The sequence below is a fragment of the Haliotis rubra genome, unplaced genomic scaffold, assembly GCF_003918875.1.
Source record: "Haliotis rubra isolate DU_JTF1 unplaced genomic scaffold, ASM391887v1 Scf301, whole genome shotgun sequence".
Taxonomy (NCBI): domain Eukaryota; kingdom Metazoa; phylum Mollusca; class Gastropoda; order Lepetellida; family Haliotidae; genus Haliotis; species Haliotis rubra.
Window position 1 is genome coordinate 700,254 of NW_025766971.1, and position 18,773 is coordinate 719,026.

The window sequence follows — 18,773 nt, forward strand, 5'->3', positions numbered from 1 at the left end:
ACGACAAGCATGGGTTGGTGAAGACCAGTTCTACCAGCTAGTATAAGGTTACACATCAGTCTATAACTTGGTTTCCCTCAACCATCAGAAACAATTTCTGACCATCTCAAGAAAGGCACGTCAAGCTGTCCTCCCACATTAAGCTGAATCATGTTCACATGGCAAATGTGCTTGAAACATCCAGGGAGGAAATGACATGTAAACAAACCCTGGATGAGTGAGGATGGTGCCCTACACTAATGTTCAACAGAGGGTAGTGTGAGAGGTGTGAGGTGCTTCAGTGAGTGAGTGGAGCCTTCAGTGGACACAACAGCGACACAACGGTATCATGCTCATATGGAGAACTTTGTCTAAGAGTTAGGTGCATGTGTACCCACCTGGACCATTATGAGGAAGACAACACTTATCTGTTCATGTCAAAACAGTTATATCAAAAGTTTATTGCAAGTATATTGTTGATGAAATAACCCCATTAAATCAGATTGTTTACCTCTGAGTTAAGACTAAACATCACCTTCAATGGCGGTGCCCTCAGATCATAGGGGAGGCACCACATCTGAGTAAAAAATCTGATTCTAATGAGGTTGTTGGTGAATTGGAATGGGAATTCCAATCTTTCTTTTAAATAGGCTCTAGCCTCATTTGGCTAAGTAATCTTAATGCTGCAACTGCCCAACATTTATGGGATTCCTTTGACAACAACTCCAATTTGACCAGGCTGCTAAGGGACACAACTCTGCACAGCAGGGACTTATGCCTCGTATAACACAACTACCTTCAAGAAGTCCTGAAACCTTTCACGACGAGGTTTGCTCATACAGGATCCCATCTTCTCATGAAGAAAAAGGTAATTTAAGACATGGCCTCATATCACACATCTGCCTTCAAGAAGTCCTGAAACCTTTCACGATGAGGTTTGACGTTTACAGGATCCCATCTTCTCATGTAGAAAAAGTAATGTGAAAACATGGCCTTGATGTAGAAGAAAGGTGAACACTGGCTTCATGGTTGATGTAAAGATTAGAAGTCCAGTTTAGATGAAGGTCCACCACACGCCAGGGACGTGGGTTTAAATCTGGGTGCAGGGTCCTCTTGCTCTCGACTGGCCGACTCCGACAACTCGGGGTAGGTGCAGCTTCTGGCAAACATAAAATACAACACAATGGGAGGACGAGAAAAATCAACAACACCTCATTCTTTGCTCTTTTTGTATGTATGTTTTATGAAAAAAATGAGCTATTACCTGTGAGTGAGTGAGTGAGTTTAGAAAGTTTTACAATGCTTTCAGTAATAATCTGAGCTTCACACATTTCAGCCATGTAGGGAATCAAACCTGGGTCTTTGTCAAGACAAGCGAATGCTTTAACCACTAGGCTATCCCACCACCCCTATCACCTCAGAGGTCCACAACACAAATGTAGGAGTATTTACCCATGTATACTGAGAAGCTCTACAGGCAAACCTAGCTGTATAATAATTTCAGTATTGCACAGAATTTCAAGAATTTGAAAAAACAACTATAAAGAATGTGCAGTGAGAAATCCCAATGGCATACAGCAGATTTTCTTCATATAAAAATGAACCCACCTCTATTGTGAATTTTTTTCGCTTGAGTTTGAATGCCAGGTCCAGTGTGTCGGGCATATGAGAGACGAGAGAGTTGAGACGTGGTAGTTGACGAAGGTGCAACAGACCTGAAATATAGCAAGGTTGAGGTTTGTTTCTTTGTTTATTCTTTAACTTTGCTCTCAGCAATATCCCAGAAGTAATGGGAACCAAGCCTGGACAAAACAATCCTGTGATTGACAACAAGAGCATCAATCCATGCAATGGATATGATGCTGTTGTTGACACACATCAACCAAGTTAGAGGGTCTGGTCTCCCAATACTGTTAGTAGTGGTGGTCCGATTAATTGAAATAATCGAAGATTGGTCGCAGTGACTAAACGACCAAGCAATCGATCATAATTTCTCATAATCGAACACAAACAATTCTGGAACACTTGTTTTCATTAACAATATTTATCACATGGTTGGTTTTGTCTGTTACATTTCGCAAGCACTGCAAGCTCGTTTCAAGTCATGATTGAATTTATCTTAAAGATTCCAAGAAATTTATGTTCCTAACATACTAGTCATCCTTTAAAGATGTGAAATTTTGCCAAAAAACGCCTAAAAGAACTACATGTTTTTTCCTTATTTTTATGTGCATTAACAAATTTCATAAATGACGCTAACCAATTATTTTCGATGATTGATCGGTGGTAATGAACCAATCATCAATTATGAGATTTGAACCAATTCCCAACACTACCTGTTAGTCGCTTCTTCCTACAAACATGGGCTGACAAAGCCCGATTTGCCCCGGGATCAATAAGGTGAGTGAGTGAGTTCAGTTTTACGACACTTTTAGCAATATTCCAGCAATATCACGGCAGGGGACACCAGAAATGGACTTCACACATTGTACCCATGTGGGGAATCAAACCTGGGGAATCAAACCTGGGTATTCGGCGTGACGAGCCAACGCATTAACCACTAGGCTACCCCACCAACCCAATGATGTCAAGGAGTGTTTCACATCCCAGTCTACTTCTGTTCAACAATATCTTGCTGATTTGTAAACAATCAAGTTTTCCACAAGCAAAATATCTGGGACCAACTTCAACTGGAATCCCTACAAGGACAAACATGGAGGAGACAGTCTCCATTACTCTAAAGTATGTCCTTTTTATGAAAAGACTGTTCAAAGCAGGACCAAAATCAAAATTTGTTGCTCTTGGCTCCACACACTATATTCAGCTCCTTGCTCCACAGAAGATCTATCACTCTAAGGTTGACACATGATGTGTACCATCTGATTAAAAGTGTAGTAGAGTGATAACTTACCATGATATTCCTTAAAAGCAGGATTTTTTCCTTGATAGAGCCAGCAAAACTTTCGAGCCGTATTGCTGTGTCACTTAGACGAACAAGTCTTTCCACAAAACCTGGATCCTGCTCACAGAAAGAAAGAGAATATTCATCAATTATAGTTCATAGGACACATCATGTGTCATCATCATTTCATTACTGAAAGGAAAGTGAGTGAGTGAGTGAGTGAGTTTCAGTTACGTTACTTCTACCAGAATTCCAGAAATATAATCACATAATGTGCATTTATTTACAATCATATCTTACTGCACATGTAATATACCTCGTAATGGAATGTTTTAAATTTCTGAAATAAAACCCAGAAATTAAAGAAGTGAGATTACATTTGGTCCACAGATTTAAGACTGACTGACTGACTGAGATTACATTTGGGCTTCACACATTGTCCCATGTGGAGATTCGAACAGATTTAAGAAGAGCCCCAGCTTGTCTTTCAGTTTTAGTCTGTTTTAGTTAATCTTAAAGTGTTTAATATGAAATTGGTATTGTGTGTCACATGATATGTGACTGTTGAGGCAACAGGAATTAGCACCACTAGAGATGACAAGAGATGACGTACCTGGAACAGGTGAGAAGGTACGGTGATGAGACAACAGGCATAGGCTGACCTCAGCATCGACCTGAGTGCATATAGGAAGCGTGGCAGCGAGGGGTCTGAACTCCCATCTGGCCCCACCCCTCCACTCTCACCCCACAGCGGAGACCCCAGGGAGTGTATTGCTGCAATGTGATGGGAGGTGTGGTTTATACAGGAGACAAGGTGAGACATCAACATTGTCCAATTTGATTTGTCTTACGGACCGATTTAAAGCACAAGTTACAAACCAGGCTCAAAAGTTGGGTTGGTTATATTAACAGTATTGCGGCCGATCCCAAGGATTTCGACACAGAAATTCAAAGTTGAAAAAATGCATGACACACAAAAGAAGGCCCTCAAAAATCTGATGGAAAGGATGTTGTCACATCCATGTCCATGGCCCTTACCCAGTCCTGTTTTCCTCATCTGGGCCTCGATTTTTTAAGCTCTCTTAACGCTAAGATAGTCGTAAGTGCCATACATTAACATTAACTTACGACTATCTTAGCGATAAGAGAGCTTTGAAAATCTAGGCCCTGGGGTGTGTGAGTTTGGTTATGCTTCTTTTAGTAATATTTCTCTAATATCACGGCAGGGGACACCAGAAATAGGCTTCACACATTGTACCCATGTGTTGAATCGAACCCAGGACTTTGGCGTGGCGGGTGAACACTTTAACCACTACCCCATCGACCCTCCTCATCTGGAAGTTTTTTCTTCAGTAAAATGTGGAAACTGGAGTGAGTGAGAGTGTGAGTGAGTGAGTATGATTTTAAGCCACTTGTAGCAATATTCCAGCAATATCACGGCAGGTGACACCAGAAATGGGCTGCACACATTGTACCCGTTTTGGGAATTGAACCCACAAGGCTACCCCACCACCCCTTGCTTTGGATGGAACAACACACGTAAATATATGTAGTCCATCAATATGATGGGAAGATCTATGTTGTCCTATTAGATTTGTTTGTTTGTTGTTTAACAATGCTCTTAGCAATATTCCAGCAATATGCTACCAGTCTGTAAATAATCGAGTTTGGAACAGACAATCCAGTGATCAAAAGCATGAGCATCGATTCACGTGATTGGGATATGATGACATGTAAGTTAGCGAGTCTGACCACCTGATTATGTTTGTTGCCTCTTACGACAAGAATGGTTTGCTGAAGACCAATTCCAACCCCGATCTTCAAGGAGTTTTCGTATTTGACAGAGATCTTACCTATCCTAAGTATATTTCTGTTGTCACACTGCTGGCTGGTGGAGAACTTGCCAGACTCTATCCGGCTGTGTATGTACTGGAGCAGTCTGCTGTAGTGTGGGGTCATGAAGGGACAGGGGTCAAGGCTGGCAAGGGACAGAAATCTTGCTTTAGCATGTTCATCTTTAACATCATCACCTGTTCATTTCAAAACTACTTCATCGACTTGCAGGAAATCACTACATAATGACTCAAAATGAAAAAATATTTGTTCACATTTGACAATACTTTTGACAAAGTGAAAAATGTACAGACTTTATCATATTTGAAGTCGTTCTTAATAAATATGAAGTGTACTATGTTGTTTATACAGCAAATACAATCATTATTCCCTTCTCTGTTAACTGCTTCACAAAGTTTGATTTGGAAAGGAAAATGAAATGAAAGTACTGTATAAAAGCATTAATCTGTACCTCTGTGTTGCCGCCAACAGGTATAAACATGGCTTGAGGCAGCATACATTCACATCCCCTCGGTCTTACCTGTGCGTAAAGTCATGTGTTGACAGTGTTGTGACATCAGAGCTGCCAACTGTTTCTGCCGACATGGACTTTGTCAGATTATAATAATGTCCGAATTTGGCGGAGGGTTGGTTAGACTGCAAATAATAATACCTTACTGATTGACATGAGGTTTGCATCAGCCACATCTTCATAATGTCATCCAAACATGTCCAATATTTGTGGGCAAAACTTACCAGGATTTCTTGTACTTAAGGCCCTGCAAAATTGGGCCGATAGGCCTAAAATCAGCATTTTTTCCAGTTTTAGAGGCATGGACCTAAATCAAATTCTTTAATTCTATTATTGGGAGTGATGTCCCTTGGTAAAAGCACACAATGATTGACTTAAAATGCTCATTTTACAATCAGGGGTACCATTGTGTACAGGACACACTGGACTCTTGAGGCAGGTTAGATACCTAACACGGGAATAGCTGTGCCACACATTCTAGACCTGAATGGGCTGCATTACATTATATTTGTTTCAGTGTCAGTATGACAGACTATGGCTTACCCTGCTTACTGTTGATGTGACAACATGTATCTCTGAGGAAAATTATAAAGCTATGACATTTAAACAACAAATACGACTGTACCTCACAACTTAAAGTGACCAGTTGACCTTACCACTCACCTGAACTTTAGGCTTATTCTGGTATCTCCAGGCGATCTTCATAGACCCTGAATCGGATCCTTCGGACATGGCCTCTTCTGGGTCGTCTGTAATAGGGGCAGGTAACTCCTGCAGCAACAACAGAACAGTGCTCAACATCAATATTTCCATACTTGACTCATCCAAAGACATATATAGACATATATACACTGAAACCTGTCTAAACCGGCACCCAATGGGACCGAAATAAAATGCCGGTTTAGACAGGGTGCCGGATTAGACAGTGACGATAATTTTTTAACATGGCTGCCATTTACACTCGCCAATCTCTTCATTCCTGATTATCTAGCATGCCGAGAGGAGTGTATTGGATTAAGGGACCTTGACTGGATGCTACTACCCATGCCGGCTTAGAGCGTTTGATTCACCACGCAATCACTACTTCCTGGATATCTTGCGTGCCAAGAGGATTAATTAGTGTATTGGATTATGGGTCCTTGATTGGACTGCTCATACCCATGCCGGTTTAGACAGTGTTAATTACAGTTAAAATTGCTTGTTGGGACCGGAAAGTCGTGCCGGAATATGGAATAGACAGGTGCCGGATTAGACAATGTTTTAATTATCATAATATCGTTGTAAAAAGGCGGGACCAAACTTTTATGCTGGTTTTGACAGTGTGTCGGATTAGACAGGTGCCGGTGTTGGCAGGTTTCACTGTATTTACGTCTTTCTCTCATCCTTCCAGAATGTCAGTCATGAAGTCTTATGATAATCCTGAATACACTGCCAGTTTGTGATCACCACTTGGGTCTGTGTGATTCTACCTGAATAAGAGAGTTGGGGTCTGTGTGACTTTACCTGAATGAGTGAGTTGGGTTCTGTGTGACTCTACCTGAGTGAGCCAGTTGTAGTCTTTGTGACTTTACCTGAATGAGTGAGTTGGGGTCTGTGTCAAGATCTGCCAGCAAGGTTGAGTGCCTGGTCATGACACTCTCTGCCACAAAATACTTCACCAGAAGTCTTGCATAGCTACCATATGTATCTTCCTCTGGAAAATAGGATTTGGAATACATAGTCAACATAGTTATCACCAAACAAGAACATTACGTTTACTGGTTTTATCCATGCATCCTTAATGTCTAATCAGAAGATCCACAAACCTACCAATCAACAGCACTGTGCCAACAGCCAAACCACCACCTGCAGGTAAAAACAAACAAACTGATTATTTATTTTATTATGCAATATTCAGGACACATAAAAGCAGCCTTTTAAAAATATTTAAAAACAACCCCAACTTTGTAGATTTATACTGAACTCCTCAATATTTGAGTTGTATGATGGTAAAACAGCAATATTTAACCTGTAACTGGCCTGTAACTGAGTCTGGCTTTATGCAGCTCTCATTGACCACCCTTTACTGGCAGTACTCATCTGCGAGACATTGTGAAGGGTAATTATGACCTGTTTGATTCATATACATCCTGAAAATTTAGTTTGAAATTAGATTTTGGTACTAAATCTTTGATGGAAATTTAAAATGTTGGAAGAAGAAGAAGACATAAATTTTTGTTTGTTTGTGGTTTAACATTCAGCAAATTTCCAGGTATATGATGATGGTAAATAACTGAAACTGGACAATCCTGCGACCGATATCATGAGCATTGATCTACACCCATGAGATAAGATACATGCATAAAATAAGTCAGCGAGACTGACTGATGGGTAGCACCCTGTACAGTCAAGAAATGACCCTGCATCGTCATGTCTTGACTGTATAGGACCGCCTCGCGGCTCTCGGCTACTCCATGGGTTACATCAACCCTTAAACGGAAAATGACTTCTCTATTGTTTGTAATGGCATTGCTGGGCTACCTCTTGCATCAGATGCCACTTCATCAGGTGAATGATGAAGGGGAAAGAATATTCTGAAAAGTCATAACAAACAGCATTTTTGGGCCACTCTTACTTGTTATCCATAAAAGGTTCATCTCTTCAGAACATGTGAACTAGTGTCATGAAAAGGTTGCGCTTTAAATAAACACGTAATACTCGTGACAAATCACGAACATTATGACATATCATTATCTGAATAATGTTATATAACATCGAACGGTATTTGACACTTCGTCATTTCCGTATGTTTTGATAACAACCGAGTTCAGCTTAACGGCATGCAGGATCAATTTCACAAAGACACAATTGATGATTTAATACCTATAACATTATCTAAAGACGGGACACCAGTGGATATCAATAATTGACTGTTTAACAAGGATGGTTTCGTTCCAGATATTTGCGGTACTTTCACACGTGTTTTCTTCTGAAAGCTTGTTGATGCTGCCATGTTGATATTATGTTTAAGTCGATAAACACTGTACGGTTGTATCATGGGGAAATAGTTCGTGCTTCCCATATACATATTGGATTACATAAAGCACCAACATAATTTATATTTAACAATATATGTTTGAATTATGTGGTAATGAAAGTAACCAGGCAACGCGCTTCACAGCCGTTTTTAATTTATCGATTAGTATACACTCTTGTGTCTTGGAGATACGGAATTTGGAGTACTATATTCCTAAAAACTGTTCTCATACATTACAGTTCATACTGTATTTTCCTGAATAAAAGAATTAGGTATAACAATCGGTGCACAGTGTGACATACTAAACACAAATGGACAAATATAAACTCAAGAGATTAAAACTATTAAAATTACAGTGTACATACAGTTGGAGTTCGCCGGTAGAATAGTTAGTGATTCATCTATATATAGCCCATATAGAATTATTTCCGATTTATGATCCTGGATAGAATAGGAAAGAGTCGCTCCATGCTCAAACGTAACATTTAAATCCACATATTCAAATGACGTTCTTAATCTTATAGTAGCCCGAATGCCACAAGGCATTTCTTGATAAAACTGTAACAAGTATATGAAGATACATGTATCGAAGGGATTACATGTTCATCACTAGAATACTTGGGCGAATACATATGTATTGCGTTCTAAGTGAACTTGTAGAGTAGAGATGATATTCAAATAAGAATGTGCGTGCTTGCATCAGCGTAAAATCGCGGTGATAGTAACGGTAGTTCAATTATTTCTCATTTCATGCGAAGGTCCTCGTGATAACAGTATTAGTTGGGTGGTAAGTAGTACCCGAATGTAAACAAGTATGTGTTCATTGCACGTGCGTTCGCGATCTCCTGTTATCTTTGGACGTATCAGAGATGAAATCAACTCTTCTGTTTACGATTAATTGTTAAAAAGGAATTAACGGAATTCCGATTTTTGTCAGTACTGGGAACATAGTTTGAAAAATTGTTTTGAAACTCCCGCCTTGACAAGTTGTAATAGCCTAGCAGACGACGTTGCAAGTCAGAGGAGCAGACGACCGTTTACATCCGGTTAATTTCTTAGTTTAGTTTGTCGTCAAAGTATATGACGTGCTTCTTTTAGGTTCACAATTTTGTTTGCATGTTGACAGGACTGCACAAGAGGCACACCAAGGTAGGTATATTTAAGATATGTCTTGTTTTTCAAAATGACCTGGTGCATTTAGGCTAGACTTTAATTTGTGACTTTAGAGTCAGAAAATTACGTGCACTTTTAAAAACGAGCTAAAGTTTCTCATACCTCGAAAACCATTAGTGTCATTTATGCTATTTGTCGGGTTTTATACATAGTGAAGTACTTTCAGGTATGATATTAATTCAACATACAGAATACTCAATGATGGTACTTCGAATTTATCAGCTGATGTTGTTTGCTATTAAATTAAAAAAATGCTGAAACAACACCCAGAATCAAATATTTACAGACGCTTCTGATGCCCAATACAGCTTCTGATGCCCAATACAGTATAGATCTGTTGTTACTCACATCGTAAATGTTAAAATTGATCATAATAATGTTCATACCACATCTTTTTGAAAATAACCTCAAACAAATCTGGATTTGTCCAAATGCAGCATATGTTTTTCTATCTTATAAACTAAGTCTATTTCATTTACTGTGTGTATTAAACATTTATAAAAAGTCCCAAATACTTATACATATCAGGAAATATTTATTTCAGAAATGGATATCAAAACATACATGTCGTGTAAGAAACCTAGAAGATCAATACGCCTTGAAGGAAAAGTTCAAGAACATATGAAAGAATCAGCCATAAAACAGAGCCCTCTTGGAATTTTCGACATATTGCCTCTTGAGTTGAAATTCTACATACTGAAGTTTTGCTCAGGTTTGTTATTTTAAAATAAAATATATATTCAAATGTTTCCATGTCATATCTTATCATATTTAAGTGATATTAATTCAAAATTGGAGAGACTTATTCCCATTCATATTCCTTTTATATGCATTTCTTTGTTCATAGATTTTGTCTCCTTAAGGCCCAAAAACAAATGTTGTGGTTCCGATTTCCTACATTTCAGAACTAGGGTAGGTAGGTAGGGTTTTTGTTCTTTTAAAAAATATTTTTTCATTACTTATGTGTCAGAAAATAAATTTAATTTATTATGTGGTGAGTAAAATTGTTAGGCTCAGCCGGAATATTTAGGGTCGGTCGGGAAATCGGAACCACAAGCTTTTTTTTTTAGGCCTAATTCAACGTACAGAATATAACTGAGTTTGCTACCTTTCATCTACTCAATGATGGTACTTCAAATTTATCAGTTGATGTTGTTTGCTATTAACTTTCATTTGCTTTACAGTTATTGATTTGAGTCTTATGACAATTACATCAAAAGCGATGAGGAATTTGATTGAAGGATACAGAGTAACAAGGCCTTTGAGTCGTCACTTCTTGGAATTGCCAGATCCTCATGTCATACTGCCATTGAGTGAACAAGCAGAGTATTTAAAAACTACCAAAGATTAGGTAATGCTGTCACAGATGCCTTTATCCAGTGTTGAAAGTTAAATGCCAAGTGACCTGAATGTGGAACTCTTTTGTATTTCACTTTTAAAAAATGTACAACTTGTATTTCTGGTTATAAGGTTATAAGATAACTGCTAACTGAAAATTCGGGTTAGAATTGATCTTCAGTAACCCATGCTTGTCGTAAGAGGCAACTAACAGGATCTGGTGGTCAGACTTGCTGACTTGGTTGACACATTTCATCGTATCCCAATTGTGTAGATCGATGCTCATGCTGTTGATCACCAGATTGTCTGGTCCAGACTCAATTATATACAGACCACTGCCACATAGGCTAGCTGGAATAATGCTGAGTGTGGAGTAAAACTAAACAAACTTTAATTGCTAACAAGTCATCTGTTTTATACTTCTATAATTACATTAAGTCCACCAAACTAAAAAAGACAAGATATGAACATTCTCTTTACCTGAATCCTGGCAATGTGTATGTGCACTATGCATATTTGTCATAATTTGTTTAATACTGAAGCTGAAAATTATTTTCATGTGAATTTCATGAATTTCTGTTGTTGTTTTTCAAATATTTTATATGGACCTGATCATCATTCAGTAATAATATAGATTTGTGGATTTCTTTACAGGCCTGCTTATGAAGAGGTCCTCATGCTTGTACGCAACAAAGGAAAGGCTGAAATTTGTCAATGATTTCCTGACAAGGGTAAAATGTTTTAATATGATTGTTGTAAACATAAAAGCCATTATGGTATGAGATGTCCATAATGTAATTGTATGGGGCATAGTGGGTTCAGTTGTCTGATGTGTCACTCTTAGCTATGAAGGATCCTCTGATTTTAAGTTTGATTCTCACATTGGCCCCTATATTGATCCTCTGGTTTCCCACCACAATTATTCCTAAACAGCCAACATCACTTTAATCTGACCTGACAAATTAATATGACCAAAATAAAGTTCATAGCAGCATTAAACCCAACTAACATATTAAGAAATCACCACCATTTTTAGTTGAGATAATCGGACAAAAATCAAACTTGTCTTAAACTGTCCTTATCATTCATTTGTATTCTTGATCTTTTATGCAGATGATGTGCTCCAACTCCAAACACTGTACTGATGCAATAAGTTGTGTGGCTTTATGCAGCTTTGGGCATTTCTTCCATACTGTGATAGCTGGTTGGGATGACAGTGAATGCCAGAAAGCATATGATGTTGTCTGTCAACATTCATGTATACTCAAGACACTGAAATATGTAGTGTCTGGAAATCCAGGTGATTATAGTGTAAAGGTTACCTCAACAAATGTTTCATAACGGTTTTGTAGACAGAGACTAGACTGATTATGATCCTGTCATTGTGAAGAATGACTAGTGTGAAAACTTCAGACACCAAGTGTTAATAATGTATGACAATGATGATGTTTACCACCAGGATACTTCATTGCTTCTACCCTAAAAATAATTTTGAATTAGAAAAGCAAGATTTATGGATGTCAACTTCTTCATTGTGAATAACACGTTTTAGGGTGTATGCATGCTCCTTCATCAGGTAAAGCAAGCAAACACTCCGAAACATTGTGTTATTCACAATAAAGAAGTTGACATCCACAAATCTTGCTTTTCTCATGCATTCCACTGATAAATGCCATTCAAAGATTTAATTTTGAATTGCCTACAGGAAGTAGAGGGAAATGAATATCAATTACATTCTTATGTGTTCAAATAGTTCAAGTGAAAAGGGTTCAGTGCGGGAAGGGGTCATTGCATCCATGAGTTTCCTTGATTTAGAAGTTTATTTAAAGGACTCCTTATATGGTTTACTTATGATATGAGGTTTATGAAAAGGGTCCCTTGAATTTCATGCCTAATTTGGAATACTGCAACAACCATCAATGCCCCTTACCTTTACTACATGCCTGCAGAAAGCTTTTTCACAAGTTGTAACTTTTTGTTCAGGTTACAGTCTGGAACAAGAAATGAAGTGTCGTGTCTTCCTCAGGCGAGTGTTTCTAGATGCATGTCCAACAACGCAAGACAAGGCATTCTGGCTGAGCAGAATTCTCAAGCCTTGGCCCATGGTCCACCAGGCAAAGATCCTTTATATACTTTATGGGGCAGAGACAGAGGGTCAGTATCCAGATTATATGAGAATATAATCAATGTTTTCACTGTATCATTATAATACTATGTTATTATCAAATTGGCTGCCATGTCTTCATTTGAACTGTCATATTCTGACAATGTCCTTAATGTCATGATTTTTAACATATGTTATGTTTGGGATTACACTTTCTTTGTAAAGTACAGATTCTAGTACTTTTGTTGGGTTGAGTCCCATCTGGGATTCGAACCCACACCCTCACAGTCAGGCACCTAATCGCCAGCATACAAAGTGATCCGCCTAACCCGCTCAGTCATCGCAACTTCTAAAAAAATGAAGTTGGACAAGTGTAGTGTAGACTGAGGACTTTGTGTACCCCTCTGATAGGTGTAAATTGATACGGCTCCAATGGCTGAAAGCTATGATTACACAATGCCATTTAGAAAGTGGTCAAATGTAACATATGTTCATAATATTTGGGATTACACTTTCTTAGTAAGGTACAGATTCTAGTACTTTTGTTGGGTTGAGTCCCACTTGTGATTTGAACCCACATCCTCAGAGTTAGGCAACTAATTGCCAGCACACAAAGTCAGCTGCCTAACCCGCTCAGCCACCATGACTTCAACACTGAGAAAGTGTAGTCCCAAATATAAAATAACTGCTTTCTAAATGGCATTATGTGTCATGATTTTGTTTTTCTTTTTTGCAGCAATGAAACACTTAGACTGATCACGTCTATTCATGAATATGCTATGAGATAAAGTATGTTAACATTCAGCAGTAAGACTAATTTACATAAGAATAGGTATATATTTTAGAGCAAATGCCATTCTATTGATGTTGAAGTTGTTTTACAGTGCAGTATAACTTTGTATGTTCTGACATGAAACTAATGTATTCATTCCCATCCACTACATATTGCTTGTCAGTGAAATTAAACTTTTAAGAACTGTGTTGTAAAACACTGCACAGAATATTTATCAATCAGAAAAACTCAGAGAAAATAGTTCCAGATAAAATTGTAAACATTGAGACATGGATATCTATTCAGATAGTCCTAGATGATTAGCAGTCTAAGTCAACAACTCATCAAGTAGCTGATACATCAGTTTATGCGTCATTTTTATCAAAGCGTAGCCTTGACTTTGCTTTTGACTTCATTTTGAGTAGGTATTAATGTTAAAGTAAAGTTTAATTAGCTGACACGAATAGCTTCAGAAATGGGCCTCAGACTAGTGTCTAGACTGATACTGGCATTTCATAAGATGCATACAATCAGAGGTGTAGCTACCATTATAAAACTAAAACCCAGGCTTACACATAATTGTTGCCAGAAGGTTGGGCAAGCCCTCAATAGTATCTAAATATTAAGCTTTCCAACCTATCGGGCTTACACAAAAAATTGGTTTGCTATGCACCTGACGATAAATGCATTTAGCTTAAAGAAGTCCAGGTCTGATGTTTACTATGAATTTGTGAAGTGAAAGTTTATGTGTGTCATTAGTTTGAGTCCTCAGATTCCCCACAACTGAATTTTGTGTCTGACAGTGCAAAAATACAACACATGTTATACAATCTGTCACTTTGGTCCTCATATTTTCCCAGTTGTTTATTCCATGCAATCAGTGGTGAAGAATGCTGTCTGTTCATTCTGAATATTTCCATCTGTCCCTGTTTTCATAAGGTGTTACTTTTTTACGAATGTTTCACTTTTTGTAATGGTTTGCCTTTTTGATCCCCCTGGCGAGAAAATTACTTTGTTGGTCTGACATGTGTCAGCAAAGCACTCCTTCAACATCAGAAGAATCATGGTATCTCAGTGGGCTAAAGCAGTTTGGAGAAATTGCACAAAATACATTGCATGTTCAGATATCTGCACCTCCACCAATGTTTGCCTTTTTAAGGAATGGTCATGACAGATGAACATCATCAGCAAGTTTGGAGAAATTGCAAACATTGTTCAGATGACCTCCACTGGTCAGAAGATGACATCATCAGTGTTCTGGATGAACTTACAAGTAGGCAGCTTTGCCCTTATTCCTGTATTGCCATTTCAGACTTACACAGTCACTGTAATCCCACTGCTCTTATACTGGGGAAACATTAGGACTTTAAATAAGAGTGGCATGACATAACTCTATCTTGTTGAAAGTGAAAATATTATCATTCAGACACTACAGCAGCAAATGTGATGGGTCTTTGTTTGTACTCAATTTACCCTTTCTTTCTTGGTGTCATCGAACCAGTTATGTCATTTAGAAGCTAAATGAATTTTGGATGCATAGAAAGAATATTAATACAGTGTTCACGAATAGCGTCTGACCCTCTGACAAATCCGGCAGATTCGCCAACGGTCCGATAGAAATCTACAACCCGCCGGCCCCAGTTCCTGACTGTATATTTCACAATGACTTTGACTGAAGTTGTTATATGTGACATGTGACACTTGTTTGCTGTTTATAAATCTTATGTTTGTTAATAATTTCAATGCCAATATAAGAAATATTAAATCTGAAATGTGTATTTAATTTTATTCTATGGGTCCTGTGAATTTTCAATGGGTCAGACAGACATCTGAAACTTACAGGACCGAAAGTCCTGTTACTTTGAAACACCATTTGTGAACACTGTTAATAGAGTCTGTATTTATCAAAAACATGCATGAATACAATATTTCAGTGAGTAAAGTGCCCCATTTATCTTATTGTGCTAAATGATTAGCAGGCATGATTGACTGCAGAATTACCTTTTGATCAAGCAGTCACTGCATTGATGTATGGAGCATAAAAGTAGTTCCTATGGAGTGACCTCATTTGCATATCTATTAGATCAGGATACCAAATTCATCAGATTGGTTTATGGCTTTGATCATGGCATAATCCTTTATTTGATAAATGTCTGTCATGTAAACCCTTCTTAATAGCTGTCCACATCATTAACACAAAAACATACTTTATATTATGCCACAAAACAAGATTCAAACATCTTTATCACATACTATGTTACTTACAATGTCATGTCCATGCAGCTGTTTTAAATCAATTTACACACAACGTTTTAAAGACTGATTAATTAATTTCACTTGGAGAAAATTATGATATTGACATATACATGGCTTTTACATCTTCACAGGTTACCCTGATGAATGGTTAGCAGAGAATGTGGCTCATCTTTTACTCATGTGTGGAGATCAGATAACATCCAAACTCCTCATCAGCAAAGCAATCAATGGAAGAATCATCGAACTGTGCAGCATCACTACCTCATTCTGTTTGGTATGTTAAACAGAAAACCAAGATTTCACTTTCAGTTATACTTATCAGTGTGTGCAAAGTATGTAACTCAGATCATAACCATGCATGATCCCTAGGGAGTTGAGATTGATAACACGATGTGCCGTTGAGACTGACATCCATGGATTGAGGAAAAAAAACAGCACCTTGAGCATGTGGATATGTCCGCAATGTAAATATCCTATAATAAGTAAAACGCAAATATTATCGATGACAACTTCTTCTTTATTGTATGTCACAACGTTTCTGGGCTATTCCCTGCCCCTTCGTCAGGTGAAACATTGTGACATACAATGAACAAGTTGTCATCCATGATATTTGCGTTTTACTTGAATACCAACTTCTAAATGCCTCTCAAGAACCTCATCCTATAATAATAATAATAAAAAATAATAATAACCATGTGATCAAAACACATTTTTTGTATGATATTTATTGCCAACAAAAAATATCAGTGTTCACAGAATATTTTGTTAAGTGTCTATGTTTGTTGACATTTCCAACTGTTAATATAAGTAATAGTCTATTGTTCATTTAATTTTGACACAGGGCATTTCTTTAGAGTTCCATGTCTTTTCAGGTGTGTGTGAAGAACAATTTCAGCATGAGCTATGTGATCACAATGCTGCAGAACATCATCAAAGTAATGGACAACCCTAAAGACAGGATGACTTTCATAAACAGCATGATGGACATGTTCAAGGAACTCATCCTTGACATGCATGAGTACACAGAATCAGGTACAGTCAAAATATTTGTTTATACAGTCAGGGTATTGCATAGAAATGAATGGGATTCATGGTGACTCACAGTTAAAGTGTTTTTTGGTCATCTTCTAAATTTGTGGGTCATGAAAATGTTTTGTCAATGAAATAATTGCATTATTAATTCTAAATAAAGCAAGGGCTGTGAAAGCATATTTTGTGATATTGTCCCCTGTTGTAAGTATTCTGATGCAATGCATAGTTACTTATATATATATATATCAACTAATCAATTCATTCATAACAAACTTTAATATAAGGAAATGGGTAAATACACCAGTGATTTTATGTATCATAATTTAACCTGTTAAACTTCCAGGTGCAGTTTACAGTCAAAAAATTAAATTGCTTGACCTTAAATTATCTTTAGGATTTTTTCATAAAATATTGTGTCAGCTATTACAAGTATGAAAATATTTTAGGAGTATTTTACAAAAGTGTTGAGTCAAATATGTAGGAATTATGCATCTTCTAAAACCCTGTACACTGTAATTATTTTTAAAGAACAAGTATTGTTACTCTTAACTTTTAATTGCTTGGGGATGTTTCAATCTATTGGTACTAGCTTTCAGGTCAACTGAGATCCAATATTTGGAAAGTAAACTAAAAAGAAATATTCAAAAAGTGCTATTTTAGAGACCTCAAAAGCTTTTTCTGTATCAAATAATGTTCTGAATATCAATAAATCTTGAATTAACACTGGTGTTTTTTTTGTGAGTTGTTAAGTTATGATATTTTATAGAAATGCAGGGCTTGACATTCACCCAAATTCCCAAACAAGACCACAGGACCAGTAACTTTTAAAAATTACTGATCCTTACAGATTCTTACTGGTCCTGCTAAGGGACATTTAATGTCAAATTCAAATTTGCACTTGCTTTTTATAATTTTATACATTCACATGTTGTCGTGTTCACTTGTTTTTTTTTATTCATTCATTCATATATTTTTTGACAGTTCAAAACCTGTACAATTATATTGACAGCCTTAAATATCTACTAGACCGTCGGGATAGCACTTATCAAAGTTGCACTGGTCCTGTCAACATTTTACTAGACCCGGGCCAGTGGGATAGCGTGAATGTCGAGCCCTGCATTTAAAATGTATTGAAAACATGGAAAGATAATGAAAATACTGTTGTCATATACAGAATGTCTTTTCTTTCAGGTGAGGGACATGATGGTGAACTGTATTACCTTGTCATGGCTCTCTCAGAGTTCACAAAGAGGGTGGTCCATCTTGCATTCAAAAGCCTCTTAGGATAAATTTGTAACACTCGTTACAACACTGTGAGAATGCTGTACCTGTGATATGAACTGCTACTTAATATTGTCGATATTCAGCATTAGTGTGGATAATTGCCCTAATCTTTGCTGGATTTGTAGAAATTTGCCATTTTTAGGAGTTGTACTGTACCGGTATGTTATTATTGTAAGGACTAGTGGAATAAAAAAATTAGTTTCTGTCAGCTAATATCTTTTGATTTAGCTTGAACTCAAATTCTTTGCCCTACTTTTGTTTGACAGAACAACACTGACTCATTTTCTTCTTCTATGTTGAAATGATTTCTATTAGAGCTTCCCAAAGTAATGTTATGTTTGCTTGTCACACTTTGTTGGTATATCTTTTAACCATATATTGTTAGTAGATCATGGGTTTATGAACAGTTAAACATTTGTTATTGTCGTTGTGTTTAAAACCCAGCAGCAATGAAAGATATTGGATATTCTTGAATCATTCCAGGCTATCTACTGCTTATAAAAATGTGAAATTAGAATGAAAGAATGTTGAGTCAGGGGAACATTGCCAATA

The 18,773-nt window shown here is 37.3% G+C and overlaps 2 protein-coding genes across 2 annotated transcripts; one reads left to right on the forward strand and one right to left on the reverse strand.

Moving 5' to 3' along the window:
* Positions 1-775: 775 nt before the first annotated feature.
* LOC124282725 (elongator complex protein 4-like) lies at positions 776-8,285 on the reverse strand. The gene is given in 12 exon segments (XM_046718745.1): positions 776-1,126; positions 1,128-1,138; positions 1,588-1,694; positions 2,891-2,917; positions 2,920-2,998; positions 3,495-3,655; positions 4,735-4,859; positions 5,256-5,371; positions 5,910-6,017; positions 6,818-6,939; positions 7,056-7,091; positions 8,109-8,285. Coding segments are annotated over 12 exon segments (1,173 nt in total). The 5' UTR covers positions 8,284-8,285; the 3' UTR covers positions 776-1,020.
* Positions 8,286-9,077: 792 nt separating this feature from the next.
* On the forward strand, positions 9,078-18,329 carry LOC124282710 (F-box only protein 47-like). The gene is given in 12 exon segments (XM_046718729.1): positions 9,078-9,411; positions 9,980-10,147; positions 10,620-10,784; positions 11,428-11,504; positions 11,887-12,073; positions 12,757-12,927; positions 13,762-13,775; positions 14,824-14,871; positions 14,874-14,922; positions 16,037-16,179; positions 16,778-16,937; positions 18,129-18,329. Coding segments are annotated over 11 exon segments (1,278 nt in total). The 5' UTR covers positions 9,078-9,411; positions 9,980-9,981; the 3' UTR covers positions 18,227-18,329.
* The last annotated feature ends 444 nt before the right edge of the window (positions 18,330-18,773 follow it).